Genomic DNA, 21,062 nt, shown 5'->3' on the forward strand with positions numbered 1-21,062 from the left:
AGTTGGAAGGCCCAGTACATCCGGAGTGGTATCTAGTGTGACTATCTGAAGAGACACTATGAAGAGGCCAGTTGCAGAGACAATGAAAGGAGACTAGCTTTTTGACCACTGGTTATATAAAGGAACTAACAAAAATTAAAAGAGGCCATAGAACCACAAGCTTATTGGTTTCCACAATTTCTGGAAGTTCTCTGCATGGTGAAGTTTGTAACAACCTAAGCTTGGAAGATGGTTCAGTTGGTAATATGCTTACTATGCAAGCTTGAAAACCTGAATTCAGGTCACCAGCACTTATGATTTAAAGGCTAGGTACAAGCCAGTGGTGGTGGTACACACCTTTAATCCTAGCACTCTGGAGGCAGAGGCAGGTGGATCTCTGTGAGTTTGAGGCCAGCCTGGTCTACAGAGTGAGTTCCAGGACAGCCAGGGCTACACAGAAATCCTGTCTTGAAAACCAAAAAGAAAAAACACATTCTCATTCCTGTCAGTTTTGTACTGGATAGAATGTCTACACAATCCTCATCAGACTTATGCCATACCATTCTTGGATTTGATATAGGCAGAGATTTGGTGTCTTTCTGGAAGGTGAAGAAACCTGCTCTAGGTGTGGGGAGGAGCAAACTGCAATGAAGGGAGTCAATTCAAATAGGTTTAAAGAGCACCATCCCTGCTAGGTGTCTGTAATCCCAGCACTGGGGAGACTGAGGCAGGTAATCTCTTGAGTTCAAGGCCAGCCTGGTCTACAAAGGAAGTCCAGGAGGCCAAGGCTACACAGAGAAAACCTTTCTCGAAAACAACAAAAAACAAAACAAATAGCTAACAACTTACACCAAATTGCGTTTCAACACTGTTCACTGGGGGGAACATACAACTAAATTGTGACTTCATCTGTGTCAGGTTGGCGTTAGAGGATAGAATCACAGTAACAGACACCTCAGCACTACCATCAAACTCCCTACAGATGCTAACTGAAAATAAGGAGTAAACCTGGCGGTGGTGGCGCACGCTTTTAATCCTAGCACTCGGGAGGCAGTGGCAGGCAGATCTATAAAGTGAGTCCAGAACAGCCAGGGGATACAGGGATACCCTGTCTCAAAAACAAACAAACAAATAAACAAAGAAATAATTCCTCTATATCTGCATGAAAATGAGAGTGAAGATACTGCAGAAATAGTTTAGGCTTTCTGAAACACCTGAGAGGATTTCCTGAGCTTAAAGCATGTGACCACAATTTGAGGCTCTGCCTGGTGTTTAAGGACACAGCTCTGGAAGACACAGATCTGCACTGTTAAGGCACATACTAGCTAAGGACAAATGATTTCACATTTCTGGCTCTCAGCTTCCCCCATTGTTAATCATGGGCCAAAAAAACACAGTTATGTGCCACCTGAGGCTACTATTTAAGTCCAACAAGTCACTTAAGCTGGGCAGACTCCAATAAACACATGGTTTAAAGACCGACTTCATCAGATTTGTCTAGTGAGTAACTCTAGCTCAAGAGTCAAATGTTGAAGTCTGTAATCCACCACTTTGGAGGTTGAGGCAGGTGGATCAAGGCACTTTAGATGCCAGCTTGGGCTTCATAGAGTTGGGAGAAATTTAGCAAAGCCCCTCTCTGAAACAACACACACACACACACACTTTAGTTCTGAGTGAGGCACTCAGAAGGTGGTAATAAACTCTTTGCTCTTTCTATGTGAGTAAAAAACAAACCGAAAAAACCTATTTGTGTGTTTGAATGTTTTCCCTGTATACATCTATGTGTGCCTTGTGCATTCCTGCTGATCCCCTGGAACTGATGTTATGGATGGTTGTGCTGGTAATTGAACTTCCATGGTCTGCAAGAGCAGCAACTGTTCTTAACTACCGACTCATCTCTCCAGCCCCTACTTTTGGATTTGATGGACGAGAAGGCTAGTGCAATGAAAGGTAATTCTAGTTAGGCTAACAAAAACGCAGCATTGACAGTATGAGACCTCAGTCCAAGGAGCAGAAAACACTTGCCCTAAGCGTTCTTTGTGAGGTCCTAAACACTTATCTTTGCTCATCTTGGAAGCCTTTGGCCTCCACCTTCCATAAGACCTTTTAACTTGATGTTAGGGAATTCCACAAGACATTAGTATCTTAGTTTCAACCTACAAGGTTAACCCCTGGTGTTGGTTGCAGAGATCACAACCCACCACCCAATTTCCGCCAAATTGTGACGTCTCCAAGATGGCAGTAGCCCCCTGATTGTTGGGGGGCTCTGCTTCCGTTTCCGGCACAGAATCCGGAAGTGCCTGTTGAGGGTCCTCTTCCTATCTTCAGTTGCGTTGGCAGTCAGAGGACGACAGACGGTGATGGCGGCGGTCGCAGCGGATCCAGCCGCAGCTGCCATCCCGGCCTCCGTTGAGGACACAGAGACACAGCACGAAGCAATGCCAGACCTGGACGAACAGTGGCGCCAAATCGGGAATGGGCGAGAGCGTCCACTGCGAGCTGGCGAAAGCTGGTGAGGCTGGGCTTCAATGAAGCCTTGGCCAAGGGGACCGTGGGGGTGTTAGTATCATGGGGGTACTTAGAAGCCAAATTCTTAGGAAGAAGAGGTGCGAGGCGGGGGAAGGGGCTTGGTGGGCTGGAGGGAGAGAGAGGGGGCGTGTAGGTGCTAGTGAATGAATTGCAACATTTGGGGAAAGAGGCGGGGCCGAGTGGGGACAAAATGAGGTTTGTTTGTGGTCGAGGCGTGAAGGGAATGACCATGGGGTCAGGAGACTGCATCAATTGGGAAGGGAGTGAAAGGGACTGCGTCTCAGAACCTGGAGCCTGGAAAAGAGGCTGGCTCTGTACTTAAGGCGGGGGCGTGGCGGGTGTTACGAAACGTTGCGTCGCTTGCAAGGAGCGCCCTACGAGTACTCGGAGCGCCTGTGAATCCGACGAGCTTGGTGGCATCTGCTGAACAGCACCTCCATAGTCTATAGCTGTGGGCCAAGGGGCGGAGGGAGTGGTGGTAGGGAGACAGTGCCTGGCTCCTGAGACCGAGGCTAAGGTCTGGGGTGGGGCCAGCCGTGGAGGAGGGGCGGTGCCTAGGACAGAAAATGGCGCCTGCGAAAGAGCAAAGATTGTGACGCGATAGGGTTTTTTTTTGTTTGTTTATTTTGTTTTCTTTGTTTTGTTTTGTTGTCAAGGTCTCCTTCCTAGGACAGGAGAAAGTGCAGATGATTTACAAAAGAAGGTTATTTGGGGAAACGTTTTTATTTGATTTTTGTAATCAGCAGGAATGGTTATTTTTAAAGATTCCAAAGCTTTTGACAAATTGCCTTATTTTACCGATTTTTCAAAAATGCTAATCAGTGTCTCTTAAATTTTACTGCTTCTGGGTTCTTATTTCTCTCCGAGTTGCATCTCGTTTTTTAAGTTCTAAATATCGTAAGACCTACAAAGATTATAGTATAAAACATTTTACTTAAATTGATGGACATCCTGCTGAAAGAAATGGTTTATACACTTCAAAACTGGCAAGGTTGTGCAAGGCAGATGCTGAAGAACTGTTCCATATTGAAGGAATTAATGCAGTTTAACAAGTCACAATTTAATGCAACATGTGATTCTCAGTTGGATTCTAGAACAGGAAAAATAAATAATGTTTTCAAATGAGGATTCTTTCTCATAATTTATTTCTCTTTCACTGTAAATTTTATTGGGAAAAATCATTGAAATTTGACCAAGACCTGTTATCCAAGGGGTGACAAAATACTGATAATCTCTTGTTTGTGATAATTGTAATGTGGTTATGAAGGAATACCCCTTGTTTGGTGAAAAATATATACTGAAAATTTAGGGATAAAGAACCATTGTGTAATCAGCTTACCATATGATTGAAAAACTAGCTTATGTAAAAATGCACATGGGAGGTAGGTTATTGAAATATTCGTCATAGGGTACGAAATTTAGTTAGACAAGAGGAACAAATTCAAGAGAGCCGTTGTACAAGATGATGATTATACGTAATAGCATTCTATTCTATACTTGAAAATTGCTTAATAGATTTTATATGTTTTTACCCAAAAAAACCTGTGACATAATTGATATGTTAAGGAGCTTGTTTTAGTGGTTTATAATGTATATATCAAAACATGCTGTATATCATAAATGCATACATTTTTGTCTATTTTAATATAAATAAAAATACCCCAAAAATAATTTGGGAAAAATAAGAATAGAACAAATGGATAAAGTGTGTTAGATTTGGAGAATCTAAGGGCATACAGAGAAGTCTTTGTATTATTTTTCCTCCTCTTTTTGGAGACAGGGTCTCTATTAAGTAGTCCTGGCTGTCAGGGAACCCACTATACCAGGCTGGACTTGCACTCAGAAATCTGGCTGACATTACAGGCATATTCTACCTTACCTGGCTTTTTAAAAACACATTTTCAATGGGTTACTTCAAAGGAAAAAAAATACTAAATTTTCTATGTGGTTTTATCAACCCACATGAAGATTCAGAACATTATCTTAAAAGAATCCTATGCTTCTCCCATATGGAAATTCCTTTCCCTGTTTCATGAGAAACTATTAACCCTAAATTTTGAATTTCAATTAAAGGGCTCATTCTCATAAGTGTTTTAAGAGAGAGTGGGGCGGTTTATGAAATAGACAGATGCATATTGTGAGCCCGTATATTTACATGGTATATAGTATCTGTATAATGTAATTTGAGACATTAACCTTGATTTCCTGGTTATAGCTCTGTCTGCCAGGTTTCTCAAATATTAAGATGCTGTTCTTAAGCAGTAATTTTAAAAATACACACACACATATAATATGTAATCATGTAATCATATCCATCTGTCTCATGCAGTAGAAATAGTAAAATCCTGAGTGACCTGCAGGGCTTTTGGAAGCTGGTACCCTTTTTCCATCCTAACTTTTTCCCTCTAATCTCTGATTATCAGCCATCAGTCCCTCCCTCTCTCCATCACGACCATCCACATTCGACTGTTGCTGTTCTTTACATCTTAGGTCCTTTCCCAGGTTTTCTTACTTTACAGAGTTCCTAAATAACACTGCCAGTGAAATGTGTGTACATTACTGGGGAGATAAATTAAAGTTCCAAACTTGGAGGATATAGTAATTTTTTTCTGCCATTATATCATAATTCTCCAGCAAAGACTAACCTCAATCAATCCTGAAGATAAACAGTAACCAAACTGTTTTTTGTAGCTCATTTGGAAATGTCCAGAAGGCCCTCAAAAGTGTTCATGCCCCTTTCCTACCTTGACAGATGTGTCATGGTTGTGCCATTGGGAGATAAGACATGAGATGCCATCAGTCATTCCTCTTCTTTTTTTTTCTTTTTCCTTTTTTTTTTTTTCTTTTTTTAAAGACAGGATTTCTCTGTGTAACAGCTGTGACTGTCCTGGATTTGCTTTGTAGACCAGGCTGGCTGCCTGCCTCTGCCTTCCAAGTGCTGGGATTAAAGGTGTGTGCCACCACCGCCCGGCCTGAGATCCTAAATTACCCTGCCAGCAGTGCATCTTCTTTGGTGTAAGGAAAATGTTTTAGAACTAAGTAGAGATGGTGGGTACAGAACGTTGTGAATGTACTAAATGTTAATGAATTGTTCACTTTCAAATGGGTTCATTTTATGTTAACTTCACCTCATTAAAAACATTACCACACCAGTGTTGGTTGAATATTAAAGCCACTTCGTTTCTCCTGTTGGATTTGTTACAAAGCATTTTTGCCATGCTCCACTTTTTGATGCTTAAATTAGGTAAGAGCAAAGTATCTCAAAGTTCTCTATGGGTTTGCTGCCATAGTTGGTAAATACCTGTTTATAAAGCATTTGAACTCAAGGACTAGCTCCAAATCATACATCTGTGTCAGTATTACTTGCACCTCCCACCCTTGGTTTAATCTTTACGGATTAATTTTCTTAGATGCATTTATTTGGAGGGGGGACACCGTGTGATTCCTTGTGCTGGAGGCGGCCAGAGAACTACTTGCAGAAGTCAGTTTGCTCCTTCAATCCTATATTTCCTGGGGGATCAAATTTGGGTCAGCAGGCTTGGTGGCAAGCACCTTTACCTACCTACCCACCCTCCACCTTAGTGTTTTTGTCTTTGTTTCTTTGCTTTTCGAGACAGGGTTTCTCTGTGTAGCCTTGGGTGTCCTCAACTCACTTTGTAGACCAGGCTAGCCTACAACTCACATCAATCCATCTGCCTCTGCCTCCCGAGTGCTGGGATTAAAGGTGGGTGCCACCACGCCCAGCTCTTGCTCAGCTTTTTATGTAGCTATTGAAGATCCAAACACAACAAGCCCTTGACTCAGCCCCTAAAGGGCTTATGTTTTGAGACCACATTCAAATCTCTAAAAAGATAGCTTCCTTAGAAAGAGTTGTTCTTCTGACAATGAATTGTCTCCATGCAGGGCACAGACAGCTTCCTAACAAAGTTAAACAATTATAGAGGTCTTAGGTAAAGAAAGAAGGGTAGCTAGGTTCAGAGTTGCACTAACAAACAGTACAGTTTCATAGGACATTAAGAAATGTTGGTGAGTCCAGGCCTTTAATCCCAGCACTTGGGGGTGGGGGCAGAGGCAGGCGGATCTCTGTGAGTTCGAGGCCAGCCTGGTCTACAAAGCGAGTCCAGGACAGCCAGGGCTGTTACACAGAGAAACCCTGTCTCAAAAAAAGAAAAAGAAATGTTGGTGAAAGATATTTATAGTAGTATATCTAATCCTACATGATTAGTTGAGGAAGATAAACGTATTTTGTTCTTTGAGGTCTCACACTGTAACCTAGGCTGGCCACAAATTTGTGACAGTGCCCCCTACCCTAGCCTCCAAAGTGCATTATTTGATACGTCATTTTCAAAAATATTAAATAGGAAGAACTGGGAATGGTGACCTGAAGGGCCCCTAATCCCAGCACTAGGGAGGTTGAAACAGGGGATCAGAAAGTCAAGGCCAATGTAGGCTATTTGAGAACTTGTTTCAGAAAAATTGGAAAACTGCCTGCCTCTGTCTCCCATTTGCTGGGATTAAAGGCATGTGCCATCTATGGGAGAAAAGCAACTGTGTTGTCTCTCTCTCTCAGAGACAATTTAGGCATTTTTGTAGTGCATTGTCTTAAGTTTGGAAAGACAGATCAACAGAACTTTTTTTTTTTTTGAGACAGGCTTTCTCTGTGTAGCATTGACTGTCCTGGACTCACTGTGTAGACCAGGCTGGCCTGGAACTCACAGTGATCCACCTGCCTCTGCCTCCCCAGTGCTGGGATTAAAGACGTGTACCACCGCACCCAGCCAGATCAACAGAACTTAGAAAGAGATGTGGGCATGGTGGCTCCTTTGTGTGCTGTCAGCATTCAGGAGACTGATTTGGGCAGATTGGCACAAATTTGAGACCAGCCTGGCAAGAATATTTAGAGAACAAGATGAGCATGGTAATACACATCTGAAATCCTAGCACTTGGCAAGCTAAAGCAGGGGGCTCAGGAGTTTGGAGCCATACTGCCAAGTGAAACCCTGTCTCAAAAATGTTACAAGCAAGGCAAGAAGGACAGTTAGTTTTATAAGAACATAGTGGTAAAGATTATTAGGTATTTATGGTCATCCTAATATATAGCTCAAGGCCAGCCTAGGCTACATAAGACCTTGTCTCAACCACAAAAAAAAAAAAAAAGATGGATTGAGTATGTAGGCAGGCATTGATGGCACACTTCTTTAATTCCAGCACTCTGGAGGCAGAAGCGAGGTCTATATAGTTCCAGGACAGCCATTGCAACATAGTAAGGCCCTGTCTTGAACAAAAAAATAATATGTAAAAAGGAACATTGGAGTCAGGGATTGGAGGAGCACGCCTTTAATTCCAGCACCCGGGAGGCAGAGGCGAGCATATCACTGTGAGTTTGAGGCCAGCCTAGTCTACAGAACGAGTGCCAGGACAGCCAGCACTGTTACATAGAAAATGTCAGTCTCAAAAAACCAAATAAAGAAGGTGGGGGGATACTGGAGAAATGGCTCAGCAGTTAAGAGTGCATACTGCTTCCAGAGGCCCTGAGTTCGGTTCCCACATTAGGTGGTCTGCAGCTACCAAGTTACTCCAGCCTCAGGGAATCTAGTGATTTCTGGCCTCCAAGAGCCTCTACAGTGACGTGCACATACTTGTAAACAGGCACACACACATACATAATTAAAAGTATGCAAAAGAAAGCACAGAATTGGCAATGATTTGGTGACCCAAAAAAAAAAAGTGACTATAGTAATTTTATACAAAAGACCCAAATCCTAATTATCTTTGGGTGTATTAGCTACAGGATACTGGGCAGTAAAGAATCCAATAGTGTGCTTTTATGTATATATGAACTTATTCAAATAAATTTGATAGAGCAATGTTATATTTATTGCCTGTAACTTTTACATTTTTGTGCAGGATGGTTGTGATAGGCTGCTGATACTAGTAATGAATTCACCAAGACAGAAAGAGGCACAAGTAGATAGAAAGTTTATTACATAAGAGGTGGCCTTTATTGAGGCAGGGGTGTTCTGTGAAGACAGTGAAGCATTGTCTCCATGACCCAGTGGCCTGGAACATTTGCACTTGGGGGTTATGGTGAGTAGAGTTAACTTTTTCTGACCAGATGACAGTTATCAATGGCCTTGCTTTGAGCCCATGCTGCCCTGAGTCAGTAACCATGTTGTTTTGAGGTTGTCTGTCCCAGAGATAAACATAATTAAGTAAAATCTCTGCTGGCTATGGAGCTCTAGCTGTCCTGGAACTCGCTCTGTAGGCCAGGCTGGCCTCAAACTAAGAGCTCTGCCTGCCTCTGCAGAAGGTTGGGATTAAAGGCGTGTGCCTCTACCGCCTGGCTAAAAATATTTTTTGAACTTGAGCCGTGCCTCCTTTTGCATTGAAAAATACTATTAGCTAGCTAGGCAATGGTGGTGCACGCCTTTAATCCCAGCACTCGGGAGACAGAGACAGCCAGATCTCTTGAGTTTGAGGACAACCAGGGCTGCTGAAATACAAAGCCAGGTGTGATTCATGTCTATGATCCTAGCTTGGAGGTTGAAGCAACAAGTTTACTGCCAGCCAGGACTATGTAGTGAGACCCTGTCTCAAAAGAGACCACCCCCCCAAACTAAACTCCCAGCATAGCTGAGCATGGGGGGGGGTATATACACACCTTTTAATGCCAGCATTCGGGAGACTGAAGCAGAAGGAACCAGAGAGCTTGAGGCCCACTTGGGTGGCATATGTAGTATGTTTCAAGCCTAACAGAGTGGTACAAGACGTCATTTCAAAAAAAAAACAAAACAAAACAAAACAGAGGAACAAATGAAAAATGTTGGGTCGTCTAATAGGCAAATGCGCATTTGACTGAATAAATTTTTGCTTCTTAGTTTTCCATGCTGCTGACAATTTTCTGCTGGAATTACAGTGGATTAATAGGTAACACCTCAAATGGTGACGGTTGTACAATCATATGACACCCTTGTTGTCTGTCTGGGTTCCAGGTTCCTTGTGGAGCAACAGTGGTATAAACAGTGGGAGGTGTATGTGAAGGGAAGGGACCAAGATGCTAACACCTTTCCTGGCTGTATCAACAACGCTGGGCTCTTCGAAGGTACCAAGCTTCAGCCTCTCCCCATCTGCCTTGCCCTGGAGTTCTGATCCCCTCTGTTCCCACAAGGGTCCATAATCTAATTTTTTTTTCTTTTTCCTTTGTTTTTTTTTCGAGACAGGGTTTCTCTGTGTAGCCTTGGCTATCCTGGACTCCCTTTGTAGACCAGGCTCACCTCGAACTCACATCAATCTGCTTGCCTCTGCCTCCTGACTGCTGGGATTAAAGGCGTGGCCACCACCCCCAGCCATCCTCCCATTCTTTATGCTTAGTCATTGGTGGGGTGGCCAGCATTAGCAGTTCCTTTCTTGCCGGTCGTTTGCTTATAGTCCCAGCACTTGGGAGGCAGAGGCAGGCAGATCGCTGTGAGTTTGAGGCCAGCCTGGTCTACAAAGTAAGTCTAGGTCTGCCTAGGCTACACAGAAAAACCCTGTCTCGAAAAAACCAAACAAACCAAACCAAAAAACAGCCGGGCGGTGGTGGCGCACGCCTTTAATGCCAGCACTCGAGAGGCAGAGGCTGAGGAATCGTGAGTTCGAGGCCTGCCTGGTCTACAAAGCGAGTCCAGGACAGTCAAGGCTACACAGAGAGACCCTGTCTCGATCAAAACAACAACAACAACAAAAAAAAAGTTCCTTTTTTTCTTTTCTTTTTTTAAAAAATTTTTATTAATTTATTCTTGTTACATCTCAATGGTTATCCCATCCCTTGTATCCTCCCATTCTTCCCTCCCTCCCATTTTCCCCTTATTCCCCTCCCCTATGACTGTTAACAGTTCCTTTCTTAATTCATGCTTTGCCGTGTCCACACCCCTACCCCCTGCAGATCAGAAGAGCTGGCACCTCAGGGAGGGACTGCTCGAAGGAACTGATTATGTGCTGCTCCCGGGGCCTGCTTGGAACTATCTGGTCAGCTGCTATGGCTTAGAGGATGGTCAGCCACCTATTGAGCGAAAGGTAAGTGGGTGGAGCAGATGCTAAGTGTGTATGTTAGGATGCTCTGGGAAGCTGGGGAGGAGGAAGGGCCGTATAGGCTCGGGCTGGGTACAGTGCTGTGTGGACCTGTGTTCCTCTGTCAGTTCGGTGGGCTTTGAGTGTGGGTGCTCCTTTCCCTTCACAGGTCATTGAGCTTCCTGGCATCCAGAAGGTAGAAGTGTACCCAATAGAGTTGCTGCTTGTCCAGCACAGTGATATGGAGACAGCTCTCACCATTCAGTTCAGCCACACTGATTCTCTGGGTGAGTCTCAGGGCCTCTGGGATAAGTTGCTGCCCTTAGCCATGGCTTACATCTGTGGTACCTGAGGCGGTGCGCGGTTACAGCTTCCTTGAGAAGGCACTAGTGACACTGGACGAAGGTGGTGGTGGTTGAGTTAAGCACACTGGAGTCCAGAAAGAATGAACTGTATTCCAGTCGCTTGGGTGGGGGTGGATAAAAGAGTGTCTCTTTACTGGGAGGGTCTCAAATTCTGAGGTTCTAAAGGTGAGTCACTCATGTGGAGGTTGATTTGAGGACAAAGTGTATTGGTAAAAATAATCAAAGTCTGAAAGTAAGCTAAAGCTCTCAAAGGAGTCGGTAAGGGTATCAGATAAGGTCCCAGAAGATATGGTCACGCTCCATTGCCCTCCACAGATCTAGTCTTGCAAACAGCTCGGAAACGGTTTCTGATAGAGCCCAAGGAAGACACGCGCCTCTGGATCAAGAACGCAGAGGGCTCTTTGGATCGATTGTGCAACATGCAGATCACACTACTTGACGCCTGCCTTGAGGCTGGGCAGGTAACAACGAGGAGGATTCTCTCTGTGCAAGTAGCCTGGTGGATGGATTCCTCCTGGCAGTAGTCAGACCAGGGAAGGGCATGGTACCCATCAGGCCTTTCTACTAATGTGTTCCTTTTTCCTTTCTCTGCTTTATCCCCAGTTGATCATCATGGAGACTCGAAACAAAGATGGCACTTGGCCCAGCACACAGATTTGTGGCATGTGAGCCCTTGGGGTGTCATGCAGAGTGGGGGCACCCCACAGTAGACAGACAGAACCTACGAGTACAGAGCACCCACCTGTAGTAGGCCTTAGCTCATAGGGTTTCTCATCCAACCCCAGGAACAACATGCCGGAAGAGGATGAGGAGTTCCAGGGTCAGCCGGGCATCTGTGGCCTTACCAATCTGGGCAACACGTGCTTCATGAACTCGGCCCTACAGGTTGGGCCATTAGATCTATGTGTGGCACAGCTACAGGGCTTAGGTATTGGGGAACAGAGCTAGGGGGCCAGGGGGTGGGAGAGTTGACGTTACAGTACAAGGGGTCAGGTTGAAAGCCAAGGCTCCACAAATCTGATCTGGTGTGTGTGCCCACATTTGCTCCCGAAGTATCAACACCGTCTCCCTTTACTTGCTGCCTGTCCTCCCTGCCTTTTCCTTCGGCACTACCATTTTCCTCCTCCAGAGATACTGACCTCTTCTCTGATGCTTTTACTACATTCACGCTGCCAACCTTTCCCCTTCTCTCTCCATTTCCCTCTTGCCTCCTCCTTCTTCTTGTTCTCACTTGCATCACCTCACGTCTCCTCTACCTCTTTCACCGGGCCCTACCTCCACAGTGCCTCAGTAACGTGCCACAGCTCACAGAGTACTTTCTCAACAACCGCTACCTGGAGGAGCTCAACTTCTGGAACCCTCTGGGCATGAAGGGTGAGCTTGCTGAAGCCTATGCCGATCTGGTAAAGCAGACCTGGTCTGGCTACCACCGCTCCGTTGTACCAAATGTGTTCAAGGTGTGTCTCAACCCCCCCCCCCATGGACTCCCGCCGTCATTTCTCTTGCTTCGCCTACATCCTTCTCACACTCTTACCACACAACTGTCTCCTCAGAACAAAGTTGGCCATTTCGCATCCCAGTTTCTGGGCTACCAGCAGCATGACTCGCAGGAACTACTGTCGTTTCTCCTGGATGGGCTGCATGAGGACCTCAATCGAGTTAAAACGAAAGAATATGTTGAGCTATGCAATGGTGCGGGCCGACCAGATCTGGTAAGCTACCCACTAACGCTACAGAGTTACTTACTGCCTTAGGAAGTCTCTTGTGTCACCAGTCTACCTAACACCGTTTTGTCAGTTCCCTACTTTGATCTTCACCCCAACCTCAGTCACAGCACCGTATCTGTCCCCTTAGCTGCCTCAGAGCTAACCCCAATCAGGCCCTTCATAAATGACAGGGAACATGAGTTCCAGATAGACCTAGCTGTAACCCTGCCACTAGGCTTCAACACGGCCCTTTACCTCAAACCCCTACGAATCTATCCCCAAACCTTTCCCTCTGCCCCTAACCCACCTTCATGCTTGTCAACAGGAAGTGGCTCAGGAAGCCTGGCAGAACCACAAACGACGAAATGATTCTGTGATTGTGGACACTTTTCATGGCCTTTTCAAGTCCACACTGGTGTGCCCTGATTGTGGCAATGTATCTGTGACCTTTGACCCCTTCTGCTACCTCAGTGTCCCACTGCCTGTCTGCTCCAGGAGGGTCTTAGAGGTCTTCTTTGTCCCCATGGATCCCCGCCGCAAGCCAGAACAGGTAGGGGTATGGGAACACGAGGGACGTGCAGTCAGAATTTTAATAGTTTCCTCAAGGTTTTTTTTGCATTAACCTACCATAAGCTCTTTTGATCTCCTGTGGATGTTATTTCTCCCTCAGCACCAGGTTGTGGTCCCCAAGAAGGGCAATATTTCAGATCTGTGTGTGGCTCTATCTACACATACAAGTGTTGCACCAGACAAGGTGAGACTTGGAAGAGGGAGGGTGGGTAGGTAGGATTTAAAGGAAGAAAGGCCTCGCACACTGACTGTCCCTATGTCCCTATGTCCCTGTCCCTATTCCCAGATGATAGTAGCTGATGTCTTCAGCCACCGATTCTATAAGCTTTACCAGCTGGAAGATCCTCTAAGCGGCATCTTGGATCGTGATGATATCTTTGTGTGAGTGAGGAAAGCAAGGGGAAAGAATAGAGGAAGCGCCCCGCAACTTTCGTTTTTGTTTTTTGGGTTTTTTGTTGTTGTTGGTGGTGGTGGTGGTGTTTTTGTTTTAGTTTTGGTTTTTCAAGACCTGGTTTCTCTGTGTAACCTTGGCTGTCCTGGACTCACTTTGTACACCAGGCTGACCTCTTAACTCACAGCGATCCACCAGCCTATGCCTCCCCAGTGCTGGGATTACAGGTGTGTACCACCTGGCTTTCCCCACAATTTTTATTTTGCCCTGCTGGGGATGGAACCCAGAACTCAAGAGCGTGTAAGACAAGTACTCTTAAACACTTGAGCTATACTCGTAAACACTTGAGCTACACTTATAGTCCAATTCATATACTTGTAAGTGTATATTATATATACATATGTGGAGACAGAGACAGAGAGACAGAGAGATGGTCTCTCTGTGTAGCCTTGGTTGTCCTAGAACACAGTATGTAGACCAGACTGTCTTCAAACTTAGATACCTACCTGCTTCTGCCTCCCATATGCTAGGACTAAAGGCATGCACCACTATGTCTAGCAATATGCTTCTTTTCTTTTCTTTTCTTTTTAAACCATTTTATTTAATTTTGCTTTATTTGCATTGGTTGAGGCCATAAGATCCCCTGGAACTGGAAATACAGACAGTTGTGAGCAGCCATGGGAATTGAACCTGGGTCCTTTGGAAGAACAGACAGTGCTCTTAACCACTGAGCCATCTCTCCAGCCCCCAATATGCTTCTCTGTGTAGCCTTGGCTGTTCTAGACTCACTTTGTAGACCAGACTGGCCTCAGACTCACAGAGATCCACCTGCCTCTGCCTCCTGAGTGCTGGGATAAAAGGCATGTGCCACCACCGCCCAACAATATGCCTCTTTTAAAATCTATTCATTATATATTTTGGAAGTGCTGCAGTTAGAATCCAAGCAAGTGCCTTTCTACTGAACTATGCCCTGCTTCCCACAACAATTTTATCTATCTGTCTGTCTTTTGTTTTGTTTTGTTTTTTTCAAGACAAATTTCTCTGTGTAGCCCTTGCTGTCCTGGAACTTACTCTGTAGACTAGGCTGGCCTTGAACTCAGAGATCTGTGTGCCTCTGCCTCCTGAGTGCTAAGATTAAAGGCCTGTGCCACCACTACCCGACTCCCACAACAATTTTAAAAGTTCGGGCAGGCCGGGTGTGATGGTGTATGCCTTTAATCCCAGCACTCGGGAGGCAGAGGCAGACAGATTTCTGTAAGTTCGAGGCCAGCTTGGTCTACCACGCGAGTCCAGGATAGGCAAGGCTACACAGAGAAACCATGTCTTGAAAAACCAAAAAAACCCAAAACTTTGGGCAACTAAAAACTGAACAAAGCTTTGTGAATAGAAATTTTCTTTGTAAACAAGTTTTCCACAGGAAAAATATTTTGGTTTGGTTTTTTTTTTTTTTTTTTTTTTTTTTTTTTTGGTCTTTTGAGACAGGGTTTCTCTGTGCACCCTTGGCTGTCCTGAACTCACTTTGTAGACCAGGCTGGCCTGAACTCACAGTGATCCGACTGCCTCTGCCTCTGGAGTGCTAGGATTAAAGGAGTGCGCCACCATGCCTGGCCAGTAAAAATGTTTTAACCATTGTTTTTTTTTATTAACGCCCTCAGCCTTCCCATGTTACCAAAGTTCTTCCTCAAATAGCATATAGACAAAGTGCAATGGAAGTCATCTAGTAGTTTATAAAGTACCAGAGCTTTCATATATTCTTAGACCCGTTAAAATTTTGGGGGTAAAGGTTAGACAGATAACTTCATGGTTAAGGGACTGGCTAGCTACTTTTCCAGAGGACCCAGCTTCAGTTTCAAGTACCCACATGGAGGCTCACAACCTTCTGTAACTGGAGTCCCAGGGGATTCAGACACCCTCTTTTGGCCTTTGCAGTCACCAGGCACACATGGGATACACAGACACCCATACAGACAAAACACCCATACACATAAAATAATAATGATAAAAATAGTTTGGGGGAAGCAGACAAGATGGCTCAGTGGGTAAAAACACTCGCACAAGCCTGACAACCTGAACCATAATGGAAGGAGGGAACCGACTCCTAAAAGATGTATTCTAGCCGGGCGTGGTGGCGCACACCTTTAATCCCAGCACTTGGGAGGCAGAGGCAGGCGGATCACTGTGAGTTTGAGGCCAGCCTGGTCTACAAAGTGAGTCTAGGACAGCCATGGCAACACAGAGAAACCCTGTCTTAAAACAGCCCCCCCCAAAAGATGTATTCTAACCTCCACATGTGTGTCATGGCATATGTATACCCATAATCAAACACACACATTAAGGATAAATAAAAATGAAAACTCAAAATTTTTTAGACTGAGGGGAATGGATGGAGCAACTGAGGGACAATTTTTGTTGGGATGCCTTGGTCAAGAATAAACTAATTTGGGGCTGGAGAGATGCCTCAGGTTAAGAGCACCGATTGCTCTTCCAAAGGTCATGAGTTCAAAATTCCCAGCAACCACATGGTAGCTCACAACCATCTATAATGAGGTCTGGTGTCCTCTTCTGGCTTGCAGGCAGGATATTGTATACATAATAAATAAAGAAATCTTAAAAAAAAGAATAAACTAATTCTCTCCCCCCACCCCCGCTCCCACATACAGATATGAAGTGACTGGTCGTATTGAGCCTGTTGAGGGTTCAAGAGATGACATTGTGGTTCCCGTTTACCTGAGGGAGCGTACCTTATCACGAGACTACAACAACTCATACTATGGTCTGATTCTTTTTGGGCACCCCCTCCTGGTGTCAGTGCCTCGGGACCGGTACTCCTGGGAGGGCCTATATAACATCCTGATGTACCGGCTTTCGTAAGTACCATTTTCCTAGGGTCACGGGCAAGTGGATTGAGGGCGGAACCAAGGACAATACTCAGACTTGAGTTTTTGAGTTGCTGTTTGGCACATCCAAGGGGCAGTTCAAAAGCTGAGCATGGTGGCGCATGCCCTTAATCCCAGCACTCGGGAGGCAGAGGCAGGCTGATCTCTCTGAGTTCAAGGCCAGCATGGTCTACAAAGCAGGTCCTAGGACAGCCAAGGAGGCTACAGAGGGAAACCTTATGTCAAAAAACAAAACAACAACCACCAAAAAAGAGAGAAAAAGAAACAAAAACAAAGGACAGTTCATACTAAACATGGTAAGATAACTTTTGGGGCTTTTTCTTTTTCTAGACCTCTGGCTTCTCTAATGCTTCTCTTTGGTCCTAGAAATACAGAGGTGAACCCCCCCCCCAAAAAAAGTAGAGACAACTTCAATTTGTGTGTAATTGTCTTCTACAGAGAGACTTGGATGTATTTTTACCAGTAGTTTTATCCTTGTACCTAAAATCCAGAGTCTTCAGCATGGAAGGCAAGCAAAGTACATTATCTGAATTAATCTCTCCTTCATTCTAACTCAAAAGTCCATCCTTGGAAGGTTTCTCTGACATTAATTCATAACTGATTGTATATTTGCTTTAGACTTTAATTCCACACTCTCAACTAGTACACGAATATCTATGCCCAGGCTACTACTGGTATTTTTGTTGTTGTTGTTGTTGTTGTTGTTGTTGTTGTTGTTGTTGTTGTTGTGTTGGTTTTTCGAGGCAGGGCTTCTCTGTGTAGCTTTGGCTGTCCTGGACTCCCTTTGTAGACTAGGCTGGCCTCGAACTCACAGCGATCCGCCTGCCTCTGCCTCCAAGTGCTGGGATTAAAGGGGTGCTACTGGTGTTCCTAATCTCTTCATGCATTTATGTTACTACTTCACCACTTTCCAGGTCCATGATTTAAGAAATGTCAGATGTGAAGTTGGGCGTGGTGGCTCATGCCTTTAATCCCAGCACTCAGGAGGCAGAGGCAGGTGGATCACTGTGAGTTCGAGGCCAGCCTGGTCTACAAAGAGAGTTCAGGACAGCCAAGGCTACACAGAGAAACCCAGTCTTGGAAAAAAAAAAAGAAAGAAATGTCATGTGGTGGTACATGCCTACAATCCCAGTTTCTTGGGCAACTGTGGTGGGAGAATCATCTGGCCAGCTTGAGTAACTTACTAAAACTGTCTCCAAATTTTTTTTTCCAGAAAAAGGTTGGGATAATAGCTCAGTGAGGAAGCATTAAAGTAGCATTCTCAAAGACCAGAGAGAGAGAGAGAGAGAGAGAGAGAGAGAGAGAGAGAGAGAGAGAGAGAGAGAGACCAAGACCTATTTATCAGTTCACCACTGAGTTCTCCACCATACCCAAGTAAAATCTTAGGATGCCCCACCCTCCTTGTGCCTCTGACTTGGGAGTCTTCTCTGCTCTATTACAGACGATACGTGACCAAACCCACCTCAGATGAGGATGATGGCGATGAGAAAGGTGAGGTCCCAGGAAGGTAAGAAGGGAGAGAGGCCCAATAAGGATGAGTGTATCTTACTTAATAGGGGTGAAGGGCTGAGGAACAATGGGTTTGGGGGATATGTATGACCCATGCAGGGTTCCTTTGGATATGTGTTGAAGCCCAGTTCCCTGGAATGCCCACATTTCCATTCTTGACATCTTCCTTGTCCTAGGTGATGACGATGATGAGGAGGAGGAGGAGGAAGAGGAGGAGGACGACGACGACGAAGAGGAGGAGGACGAAGAGGAGGATGACCAGGATGAAGATGATGACATAGGCAGCAGCAGTGATGAAGAAACAGAGGAGATACGTGGGCCTTCCACTGGCAGTAATGTCCAAGAGGCAGAGCAGGAGCAGGCTGGGCCCAGCTCTGGGGTCACCACTCGATGCCCATTCCTCTTAAACAACAGCCTTCACACATCTCAGTGGCCCCCAAGGCGCCGGAGGAAACAACTGTTTACACTGCAGACTGTGAATTCCAATGGAACCAGTGACCGGACCATCTCTCCTGAAGAAATCCAAAGTATGTTCTCTAGCTGGGCTTTCAGATAGCAGGAGGAAGGATCTCCTAGCAACAGGAGCATAACCATCTCTTCTGCATCCCTAGACCAGCCGTACATTGCCATGGATTGGGAGCCAGAGATGAAGAGGCGTTACTACGATGAAGTGGAGGCTGAGGTAAATGGAAATAGGACCCTAGGGATGGGAGAACCTTGCAGTTCACACTTCAACCCTTTATACATCCTCCCCCCCCCTCAACTCCAGCTAGGAACAGAGCCAAGAGATCCAGGCCCAGGACCGGCCTGGTCTTGGCACCTGCACACCTCTGGGAGCACCATGGTCTCAGGTTCTGACTCCTTGCTCTGTGATTCCGCACTGCCCCATTTTTTCTCCACCTTCCTCATGTATGATCCTCTGGACACTTAACTCCCCCCTCCCCAGGGCTATGTGAAGCATGATTGTGTGGGATACATGCTGAAGAAAAATCCAGTGCAGCTGAAGGAGTGCATCAAACTCTTCACCACTGTGGAAACACTTGAAAAGGAGAACCCCTGGTGAGGGCCTCGAAATTATCAAGAGTGATTTCGTGAGGGGTACTAATAGCTAGAGCCTTGGTTTAACAGAAGTACTCAACAAACAGGAACAAGTGAGATTCCCAGGCCTTACTGAAAGTCAGAGCAGCCTTTCCAAAAAATGCAAACAAGCAGCACATGCCGGCAGTCTTTCGGTGAAGCTGTCTGAGAGGGAGGGGGAATGAGTGAGAAGGAGTCTTGGCGGACCCGTAAAGAACGCAGGAGGCACGAGGCAGGTTGCTCAGAGTGTCCTTTCCTGACCTGGCTTCTCTCTATAGGTACTGCTCCTCTTGTAAGCAGCACCAACTGGCCACCAAGAAGCTGGACCTCTGGATGCTACCCGAAGTCCTCATTATCCACCTGAAGCGTTTTTCATTTTCTAAGTTATCTCGGGAGAAGCTGGACACCCTGGTGCAGTTTCCTATCCGGTCAGTAGGAGCCTTACAGAGAAAGGCTGTGGGAGACGGGAAGGTACAAGTGGAGTCCACCGGTATTTACTGTCTTCTATCCCACAGGGATCTGGATTTCTCTGAGTTTGTCATCAAACCAAAGAATGAGTCTGCTCCAGACCTGTACAAATACGATCTCATCGCAGTTTCCAACCATTATGGTGGCATGCGTGATGGACACTGTATGTGCCAGGCTGTGGTCCAGGGGACATGCCCTGGGCGGAGTGGGGGTGGGGGTGGGGGGGTCTAGACTGGTGGTATATGGGCCAGAGACAAAATTATCAAGGCAGGAAGAGCATAAAAGTAAACTTGGATAGTTCAGAGAGTCAAGAGGGTGGTGAGGATGGTGTTCTGTTTATTTCAGACACAACATTTGCCTGCAACAAGGACAGTGGCCAGTGGCACTACTTCGATGACAGTAGCGTCTCGCCTGTCAATGAGAATCAGATTGAGGTATAGCTTTCTGTGTCCTCCCTTGCCCCCTTTCCTCCTCTCCCTTTCTGACTTCCAAACTGAACTATGCCCTTTCCCTGCAGTCCAAGGCAGCCTATGTCTTGTTCTACCAACGCCAAGATGTGGGTAGACGTCAGTCCCAGACGGCTTCACCTGATACCGCCTCCTCTCCTGCCTCTGCTTCGACAGCCAACCAGGAGATCATGGACGTGAACTAAAGAGCCCTGGAATCTACCACAGAGAAGGATGTCCCTTTCACCACTCCCTCATGTCTACCCCTTCTCATACCTGTGTTCATTCTCCCCCCAGGCATTGCAGGCTTTAGTCTATGGCTACTGTTCTCTTGTACCGCTGTATTATTCTCTAAGGAAGAAGAGCCCCTGTGCCACTGTCAGTGTGCCGCCCCGCCCCCTGCCGCCGCGTGCCCCCCGCTCCCCCCCCCCCCCGCCCGCTCCCGCGCGCTCCCTCCCCCCCCCCCCCCCCGTGTGTGATCGTACAGCAGTGACTTCCCATCCCGGTCTTATTTATGCTGCCCCTTCCCTCTTTTCCTCGCCCCAAAGTGTTCTTAGTGCCTGATAATGGGGGGGGGGGTCGCGTGAATACAGAGTGTATTTTCTTAATAAGACCATCCCTTCTGCTGTGTATAAAATATACCTACAAAGTTCCATTCTCCCATACTCAGCAGTATGTTTCTTTTTCTTTTCTTCTTTTTTTCCTTCCCTACGTACTTACTACACACCAATAACGGGGCTTTGTTCTGTGTGATTATTGAAGGTTAGGTGTGGTATGTGGTTGATGCTGTTCTGAGTGGGTTTGGGTTTTGTTTGTTTGTTTTTGAGATAGAGTTTCTGTGTGTAACAGCTCTGGCTGTCCTGGAACTTACTCTGTAGATCAGCCTGGCCTCAAACTCACATGAATCCACCTGCCTCTGCCTCCCAAGTGCTGGGATTAAAGGTGTGCGCCACCACCACAAGCACAAGGCTGGGTTTGTTGTTTTTGAGACAGGGTCTGTCTGTATTGATCTGGCTGTTCTGGAACTCACTGTGTGGACCACGTTGGCTTTCAACTCAAAGATTGGGCTCTGCCTC

At 45.8% G+C, this 21,062-nt stretch overlaps 1 protein-coding gene across 1 annotated transcript; it reads left to right on the plus strand.

Annotated features, from left to right (window-relative positions):
• The first annotated feature begins 1,833 nt into the window (after window positions 1-1,833).
• On the plus strand, window positions 1,834-20,600 carry USP11 (ubiquitin specific peptidase 11). Its single transcript, XM_084789624.1, has 22 exons — window positions 1,834-1,929; window positions 2,308-2,491; window positions 9,501-9,610; window positions 10,433-10,563; window positions 10,727-10,844; window positions 11,238-11,383; window positions 11,526-11,587; window positions 11,708-11,807; window positions 12,206-12,379; window positions 12,476-12,634; window positions 12,954-13,178; window positions 13,299-13,382; window positions 13,485-13,579; window positions 16,250-16,456; window positions 17,928-17,977; window positions 18,172-18,522; window positions 18,607-18,677; window positions 18,942-19,054; window positions 19,351-19,500; window positions 19,588-19,703; window positions 19,886-19,974; window positions 20,058-20,600. Exons 1-22 carry the CDS (start codon window positions 1,902-1,904, stop codon window positions 20,190-20,192), a joined length of 2,898 nt encoding a protein of 965 aa, XP_084645750.1. The 5' UTR covers window positions 1,834-1,901; the 3' UTR covers window positions 20,193-20,600.
• The last annotated feature ends 462 nt before the right edge of the window (window positions 20,601-21,062 follow it).

This window comes from Acomys minous (assembly GCF_964271855.1).
Source record: "Acomys minous genome assembly, chromosome: 7".
NCBI lineage: Eukaryota > Metazoa > Chordata > Mammalia > Rodentia > Muridae > Acomys > Acomys minous.